We start from the raw sequence: 9,354 nt of genomic DNA, 5'->3' as shown, positions 1-9,354 counted from the left end.
GGTTCCCGGAGGTAACGTGTTTGTGCCGTGCGTGCTCGTTGGTTCCCGGCGGTAACGTGTTTGTGCCGTGCGTGCTCGTTGGTTCCCGGCCGTAACGTGTTTGTGCCGTGCGTGCTCGTTGGTTCCCGGCGGTAACGTGTTTGTGCCGTGCGTGCTCGTTGGTTCCCGGCGGTAACGTGTTTGTGCCGTGCGTGCTCGTTGGTTCCCGGCGGTAACGTGTTTGTGCCGTGCGTGCTCGTTGGTTCCCGGCGGTAACGTGTTTGAGTGCCGTGCGTGCTCGTTGGTTCCCGCGGTAACGTGTTTCCATTGGTTCTTCAACAGGAAGATGCACAGCGGAATGAAGACATATGGCTGCGAGCTGTGTGGGAAGAGCTTCCTGGACAGCCTCCGTCTCCGGATGCATTTGCTGTCTCACTCAGGTAAGGAAATCAAACCAACCTGACGACGACAACAACAACAACAACAACAACAACCCCGTATTAGAACTGCTTACGTTCCTGTTTTGGATGTTTTCTTGTATTTATTTCCCAAACATCCTGCAGATGAAGGGATTCTTTTTTATTGTTTCCCCTTCTTTCTGCTGCTGTTTATAGACAACATTGTTGCTCATTTACAACCACATTGCCTTTTAAAGCAACTGGATGCCAGAAATAGTCCAATAAATATCCCCGTGGAGTCGGGCTGCTGCCAGGACTTCATTCTGACTGTGGTCAGAGTCCAGATCCGACATCAAAACCCACCCAGAGACATTTTAACTCTCCAACAAAGCCAACTACACCCTGCAAGGCTTCATGCTCCATTCCTATTTGGTCTTTTTTTTGCGAGTCTGTTCACATTTCCGATTAAATGCGACCGGAGTGCGATCTTCTGTGTGGACGCCATGCGACCCAAAAGTGTCCCGCATGCACAGAAGAGGATGCGACGACATAGCACGTTGACGCTGAATGTTTGCAGAAGCTAATATGGATGCGACGGTGGCGCCTACGTGGCGTTTTTAAAACTGTTGTCCAACCGGAGCCAGCACGTTTACAACTTCATATTTTTAAGAAGAAGTTTAGAAAGGAAGAGAGGCAGGTTTTTAGCCACTTACTGTCATGCTATTGGTTGAATTGGTTGAATGAAATAATCTGCACACGTTCGGGCCGTATTTTTGGCCCATTGAGCCGTATTTGGCCCGCTGGGCCGTAGTTTGCCCATCCCTGCACTAGTCCAAGTCCAAAGTGAAAACAGTATCTTATTTATTACTTGAATGTTCAAGCTAAGCCGCAGAAGTGCTCTGTGATCCCTCATGTGATATTTGTTTTTTTTGTTACACGGGGGGCGGGGGGGTCCTGCTGGTTCTGGTGGATCCAATCAGATTCAATCCAATTTAATTCAATTTAATAAAAGTTTTTTTTTGTTTTAATACTCAGAAGATTTTTAAATGATCCCAACTGCAAGTAATATAAACAATACATATGTTAAATGTGTTCCCTTTACCTTTGTAAAATGACATTCATGTTTAATTTTATTCAATCCTATTCACAATGGCTGCAGAGACTGGGCTTCTTGGAAGATGCTTTCCCTTATTCAGACCTGAATACCTTATGAGGATTAAAGAGATCAATGTTGAACTAACATAATAAAAAACAATGAAGGGACATCCTGGTTCCTTCTTCTCTCGTCTTATTATAGAAGCTTATTATCGGATCAGGACTCGGTTCAAAATCAAATGACTCGGACTCGGGGGCACAAGAGCCTGATCGGAACATTGCGAGTTGTTACGTTTCATCCTAAATGTTTGCTTTGTTTAGGACGGGACCTTCTCCCCCCTCGAGCTCCGGTTTCCCTCCGAGCTATTCCCTTCTAATCTAAATGATTCACGCTAAGTGTGTGACTCCAAGTTAACGGGCTAAATATGTGACAAACGCTCTCTAATGGAGAGCGAATCTCCTCCTCCTGGAGATTTATATTATAACACTCTGAAGAATGGCTTAAGCTTCTCCCCTCGCAGCCTGCAAATCAGGCTTAGAGCCAGTCACACGCTCAGAGTTATCAATTCTCTTTAGACACTCTGCATAATGCATTCATATTATGTACGGCTCGGCGAGTCTGCAGCAGCGAGCGTTAGCGCTTTGTTTAATCGTGCTATAAATATACTCGTTTTGACGGTGTGCACGCCGAGCGCCGTCCGGTTTCGGTGATTTGTGAATTGAATATCCCGACGGCTCTGGGAATCGGCGCCTGCACGGCGTCAGCGGCGTCATCCTCCGCCTCTGTGGCGGGAGAGCTCTGAAAGCCAGGACCAATCAGACGCTTGGATTATTCCAGCGTGACACACACACACACACACACACACACACACGGCCACTGTCAATCTGCAAGAACAAATAATTCCTGAGATTATTTCTTAATAATTTGGCACTGAAACGTAAGTGAGTGACGTGCTCCTGCTGCGTCGGTGGATCCGCCCGGATCCGAAGCGATATTCCCGGTTTGTTATGACATCACGGTTTTCACGGTCCCTGCTACACAAGCGTCCTCGTCCTCATCCTGGTCCTCGTCCTCGTCCACAAATTGCACTGTGAAATTCAACTTTGCTTTAAGTCGGGATCCGTGTCAAAGTGGAAGCCGAGGCTGAGGCGAGATCATCTTTGCGTTCTCCAGTGGAGATGCGCCGCAGAGCCGGGGCCCGGTAGTCCGAGCATCAGCGTGACCCTTTAAGACCGGTGTGTGTTGGTGCCGGATGAGCAGAAGCCTTGGTGCTGTCGACAGTAGAGCCACAGGAAGCGCCAGAAGTCGTACTGATCACAAACGCAGTAGCGGCTGCACTAGCTATATTGGTTATTGCTCAAATGATAGCGGTAGCGGTAGCGGTAATCATGTCGCGTACAGTGTAAGGACCGTAATGGAGGTAATGTTCAAGGCGCATTTAAGTCTGGCAGAAAGTGCCCTGGAGATTAGCCAAGTGAAATAAATGGTCATTTAGCCGCTGTAGATCTAATATTATAGCGGCTCCATTTAGAGGCAAATTAATTATGATTAAAATCAGAATCCTGGTTTATAGTCGTATTTGTTGCTAAAGGCTAGCCTCAATCAAAGCCGATTTTAAGCCGGTGGATAGCGCATTTTTATTTTCCATTAGCACGTTAGCGGAGATGCTAATCCTGTAATATAGCAGTGAATATTCCTGAAAATGTTGGAAAAGGCAAACGTGAAAGAAAGAGGGGGAATTATTATTTTGTTTCGATTCCCGTCCTGAAGTTTCCTCTGTTGTGTAGTTTTTGTTGTGTATCCCGCGAACAAACGAACCAACAATAGCAGAGAGGAGCGGTTTAATGCCAGCAGGTTAATATTAATGTTTTGTTTTTAATCTGTCCGGACTGAAAGCACGCGCTCCTCCTCGAGCGAGCGATGCGGGCGTTGTATTTTTAGCAGCGGTGGCAGGAAGTGCACAAACTTTTCTTCTTCTTCTCCGAGCGGCGCCGCGTTGATGCGTGACATCAACCTGTGCTGTTACACACATCAGAGTTGATTCATCGCCGCTTTGGTCTGGCGTAGAAGACGAGACGAGTCGGCGTGCGCGGCGGATCGGGGGGGGGGGGGCGGAGCATCCTTGATGGCTTGTCTTATCTTTTCTTTCTCTCCGACATTTGACTTTCAAGGTTGTTCTCGGGTCTCGATTTTTATCGCGTCTCTCTGTTATGATGACAATCCATCCGAGCCTCCAAACCTCAACGCTAGCCTCGCCCCCCCCCCCCTCGCTGCCGCCGCCATCATCCCTCAGCTCTCTTCAGAAAGGAGAATCTTGGGGAGATGAAGCGAGGGAGCTCTTTTTGGTATGTGCAGCGTGTCCCGTTTCCGGCGCTGCCGCCCCCCCCCCCCCCCGTCTCGCTCTCTCTGCTTGTTGCACGGAGGACTTGGCGGCGCTCCAGCCTGGGCTGCCTGCCACTGCCGAGGGTACAGTATGTACAGTCGACCTTGTGCCAGCTGTTTGTTTTCTCCCTCGGTCTCGGTCCACATTTTGTTTTAAGCTTCGCCTCATGTTTGAGCCGAAGCCTGCATGTCGGCTTCAAACGGGGCGGAGCCGTTACTCACCTCAGGGTTCACTTCAAGGTCCTTGATGGTCTTTGCCTAATATTATAGAAGAATCAGTATTTTGTAAACGAGATGTGTGTGTGTGTGAGTGTGTGTGAGTGTGTGTGAGTGTGTGTGTGTGTGTGTGTGTGTGTGTGTGTGTGTGAGTGTGTGAGTGTGTGTGTGTGTGAGTGTGTGAGTGTGTGTGTGTGTGAGTGTGTGTGTGGGTGTGTGTGTGTGTGGGTGTGTGTGTGTGTGTGAGTGTGTGTGGGTGTGTGTGAGTGTGTGTGGGTGTGTGTGTGTGAGTGTGTGTGTGTGTGAGTGTGTGAGTGTGTGTGTGTGTGAGTAGGTGAGTGAGTGTGTGTGTGGGTGTGTGTGTGTGTGGGTGTGTGTGAGTGTGTGTGTGTGTGAGTGTGTGAGTGTGTGTGTGGGTGTGTGTGTGTGTGGGTGTGTGTGTGTGTGTGAGTGTGTGTGGGTGTGTGTGTGTGTGTGTGGGTGTGTGTGTGTGTGGGTGTGTGTGTGTGTGTGAGTGTGTGTGGGTGTGTGTGAGTGTGTGTGTGTGTGTGTGTGTGAGTGTGTGTGTGTGTGAGTGTGTGAGTGTGTGTGTGTGTGAGTAGGTGAGTGAGTGTGTGTGTGGGTGTGTGTGTGTGTGGGTGTGTGTGAGTGTGTGTGTGTGTGAGTGTGTGAGTGTGTGAGTGTGTGAGGTGTGTGGGTGTGTGTGAGTGTGTGTGGGTGTGTGTGAGTGTGTGTGGGTGTGTGTGAGTGTGTGTGTCGGTACCCATCAACCGTGACCCGAGCAGATATGATCCACGGTCGCAGCGTAATGAGATGAACCGACGAGGCTCCTGGAACACCCAGCAGCAGCAGCTTCTATCTTAAGACTCTTAATCCTCCGTTTACAGTAGAGTTAGTCTTGTGAGCGAGGCCTGACACGCATTCAAAGCGGCTCCTGCTGGATGCGCAGGCTGCGTGTCTCGCTGCAGGGCCCGGCGTGACGATGCATGAATGGATTAGCCCACCTGCTTGTCTTTATTCACAAACGACCTGGACCTGTTGCTGCTTGTGTTCTTCAGAACGTGTGCTTTGCATATGTTCTACTTTATTTCAGAAAACAAACGACCTCAGATTTGTATTTTGTTTCGCATTCAACCAGTTGCCAATTGAAATCATTTATTTTCAACTGTTTAAGCTTCATTTCCTGGACAAACATAGACGGCGACATGAGATGAGGTGGAAAGTTTCTCTGGGCCCGTTTTGAAGCCTGTGGGAGTTCGGATACCGCCGGGGTCGCTCCTCTTTGCAGCCATGACTCAGAACGCAGCGGTTTCTAAGCATCTGAGTAAAGAATGGGAATAAATGTGATTATTTTGTTCTTATTTCATGTACCGGTATGTGTTTTGTAAAATGTCCGTGGGGATGTAACGGTGCACCAGGCGGCCCTTTGGCGGTGTGAGAAATGATGAGTCACCCTGAAAGCGTTAGCATTTATAGCTTTATGTAGCAGCTCTTTAGTCAGGATCTTGTTCAGCAGCCTACATCTTGTTTTTGTCTGCCCCCCCCCCCCCCCCCCCCCTCCTTCTCAGCCCAGCCGGTCCAGACAGATTGCCGTTCACTGTGAGTCTGAGGTTCTGTCCAAGGTTTCTGCCATGAATAATCAGAGTGAGAGGGAGGAGCTCAGTGTGTCATGACGTTAAGCCACCAGTGCTCTTGGCAGAAGAGATCGCTAAATCAGCCCGGCCATTTACAGACGGGGATTTCATCAAACACTGAATGCTTAAAGTTTGTGACGAACTCTTTTTAAACGTGAGCCGGAGCAGGAACGCCGTTCAGAGCGAACAGACCAGCCGTCCATCAATCTAAAGAGCAGCTTGACTATATGCGGCCATTTTAACATTTATTAATGAGCATTCGATCAGTCCGGCCCTCGGCTGGGAGCTAAATCTTTTATTTGGCCCTCCGTCCATTTGACTCTGACACCCCTGCTACATGAATGCAAAGACTTTGGATGTAACCCCGTGAGACGGGCGCTGCATGCTTCCCCATTGCTTTTCCCTCTCTGCATTTTTGTCTCCGTGGCGTTTGTGTGGCCTTTTTGGCCGCCGTCCGATTGGCTGTTTTGGCACCACGCCGGGTTCTTTTCCTCACAGTGATGACGCCATATTTGTGCCGGCAGGTCTGGATGTTCCGCCAGCATTCCGGTGTTTATGATCGCTCGCAGATGAGAGTCCAGGAACAAACTGTACTGCACCACAACCCAGAAATTAATGAAACTCGACTGCCTTCCAGGCCACAAATTCCTAAATGTGTGTGTGTGTGTGTGTGTGTGTGTGTGTGTGTGTGTGTGTGCGTGTGTGTGTGTGTGTGTGTGTGTGTGTGTGTGTGTGTGTGTGTGTGTGTGTGTGTGTGTGTGTGTGTGTGTGTGTGTGTGTGTGTGTGTGTGTGTGCGTGTGTGTGTGGAGAGACTGGAGGCTCCTGGGAGGGGGGGGGGGGCAGGGGCAGGGAGACGGAATGAGCCGAAGTGTTTCGCGGTTTGCTTGCATGTACATTCTTTCACCACAGCTGATGCACACGTGTGCAGACACACATCCCAGCTGTTTCCCCGGCTACGGTAACACGGGGTGACAGACGGCGCGACTAAACAGCAGTAGCTCATGCTCTAGTAGCGCAGCACCACTCCCTTCCTCGCCTGTTGATTTACCGTCCCGAACGCTGCCCGGGTTTCACAGCTGGACAGAGGGTGATGCGAGGCAGAGGCCGGCCCGCGCGGCTGCAGCGCCGGCGTCACCGCCACCAGGCCGGTGATATTTTTACCCTCCCGCAGAGTCGGACTCATCGGATCGCCATCCTCAAACCTAACTACATCGGAAATGCGTCACTCCCAGCAGCCGTGCTCCTTCACCAGAACTCTGTGGGTTATTTTTGAAGGCATTAATAATTAGAAAAGCACTCAGAGAGCACGGACCTCCCCCAAGCAGCTCGTTCCCTTCTTTACTGGATCTACACCGTCCACATGGTGATCTGGATCAGCACCAGAAGGTTCTAGATTGTTCTTGGCATCTTTATACACCAACATGAAAAGTCAAAGTGAATCAGAGTTTATGTGTATTTTGTAACATGTTTTGAATCCATAAATGTTAAACTTCAATATTTTTTCTTAACATCATTCTGCATCCGATCCGGATGAAATTTGGTGGTATGATAGATGCCCCCGCCCTACATGACTGTGGCAAATTCCATAAGCATTGGTCAATAATCAACCGAGATATTGAGGAACAAACTTTGAAGCTCCATTGACTGCAATGTTATTGAAAGGATCCATCCATCCATCCATCCATCCATCCATTCATCTTCAACCGCTTATCCGGGGGGGTCGCGGGGGCAGCAGCCCAAGCAGGGAAGCTCAGACTTCCCTCTCCCTGCCCACTTCCTCTAGCTCTTCCGGGGGGATCCCGAGGCGTTCCCAGGCCAGCCGAGAGACATAGTCTCTCCAGCGTGTCCTGGGTCTTCCCCGTGGTCTCCTCCCGGTGGGACGTGCCCTGAACACCTCACCAGGGAGGCGTCCAGGAGGCATCCTGAATAGGTGTCCGAGCCTCCTCATCTGGCTCCTCTCAACGCGGAGGAGCAGCGGCTCTACTCCGAGCTCCTCCCGGATGACTGAGCTTCTCACCCTATCTCTAAGGGAGAGCCCAGCCACCCTACGGAGGAAGCTCATTTCAGCCGCTTGTACCCGGGATCTCGTTCTTTCGGTCACTACCCAAAGCTCGTGACCATAGGTGAGGGTAGGAACGGAGATCGACCGGTAAATCGAGAGCTTTGCCTTTCGACTCAGCTTCCTCTTCACCATGACGGATCTGTGCAGGGTCCGCATCACTGCAGACGCTGCACCGATCCGTCTGTCGATCTCTCGCTCCATTCTTCCCTCACTCGTGAACAAGACCCCGAGGTACTTGAACTCCTCCACTTGGGGCAGGATCTCCTCCCCGACCCGGAGGGTGCTCTCCACCCTTTTCCGGCTGAGAACCATGGCCTCGGATTTAGAGGTGCTGATTCTCATCCCGGCCGCTTCACATGCGGCTGCGAACCGATCCAGTGAGAGCTGGAGGGCGTGGCCTGAAGAATCCAACAGGATCACGTCGTCTGCAAAAAGCAGCGACCCAATCCTGAGGTCACCAAACCGAACCCCCTCAACGCCCTGACTGCACCTAGAAATTCTGTCCATAAAAGTTAAAAACAGAATCGGTGACAAAGGGCAGCCCTGGCGGAGTCCAACCCGCACTGGAAATAGGTCCGACTTATTGCCGGCAACGCGGACCAAGCTCTGGCACCGGTCATATAGGGAGCGGACACCCCGTATGAGGGGGTCCGACACCCCGTACTCCCGGATCACCCCCCACAGGACTCCCCGAGGGACACGGTCGGATGCCTTCTCCAAATCCACAAAACACATGTCGACTGGTTGGGCAAACTCCCATGAACCCTCAAGGACCCTGCCGAGGGTCCGTGCAATGTTGCAGAGTCGTGTCAACCATGACAGCCCTACAACATCCAGAGCGGATCTCATCCACCCCTGGGGCCTTGCCACCGAGGAGCTTTTAACTACCTTGGCCCCAGAGATAGAGGAGCTCACCCACGAGTCCCCAGGCCCTGCTTCCTCACTGGAAGGCGTGTCGGTGGGATTGAGGAGGTCTTCGAAGTAGTCCCTCCACCGATCTACGACGTCTCGAGTCGAGGTCAGCAGCGCACCATCCCCACCATACACAGTGTTCACCGTGCACTGCTTCCCCCTCCTGAGACGCCGGATGGTGGTTCAGAACCTCTTTGAAGCCGTCCGGAAGTCGTTTTCCATGGCCTCACCGAACTCCTCTGTTTCTGACTGACCCGGCCGACAGTTCTGTGTCTGGACCATTTTGGCCTGCGTGGTTCCGCCTGACACCCGTAGCTTCCTGGAAGCGACCGTGGGGTAGAACTTTAGCTCCTGATGCTGCTCGCTCACAATGCCTTGCTGTCGCGCCACGTGTTCTGCAGCAGAGCTCTGCTACATTGGCAAGTATGGAAGCATTATTAGCTGAGCGCAGGGCAAAGGGTCTCTCTAATTGAGTTAGCACAACAGCAGCTAGCATCAAGAGCAAGAATTAGCTCATCTGTTGGTGGAATATTGACTCTGCCTGGGACAATGTCAGCCTCTCCTCGCTGCTCTATCCTCCCAGAATATTTATACTCTAGTCGGGGATTAGCTGGAGATTTGTAGCCTTAAATAAAACATTAGCTCTTCGATGCTGCGCTAAGTAAACCCATTTG

The 9,354-nt window shown here is 51.0% G+C and overlaps 1 protein-coding gene across 1 annotated transcript in view; it reads left to right on the top strand.

Annotated features, from left to right (window-relative positions):
- Positions 1-325: 325 nt before the first annotated feature.
- Positions 326-9,354, top strand: part of LOC137900763 (zinc finger and BTB domain-containing protein 16-A-like) — a 50,477-nt gene continuing 41,448 nt past the window's right edge. Inside the window, 1 exon segment of the mRNA XM_068744899.1 lies at positions 326-419. Coding sequence (XP_068601000.1) covers positions 326-419 — 94 coding nt within the window.

Source organism: Brachionichthys hirsutus, chromosome 10 (genome assembly GCF_040956055.1).
Source record: "Brachionichthys hirsutus isolate HB-005 chromosome 10, CSIRO-AGI_Bhir_v1, whole genome shotgun sequence".
Classification (NCBI taxonomy): Eukaryota; Metazoa; Chordata; class Actinopteri; order Lophiiformes; family Brachionichthyidae; genus Brachionichthys; species Brachionichthys hirsutus.
Note: the sequence above shows the minus strand (reverse complement) of the source record. Positions and strands in the feature narration are given on the sequence as shown.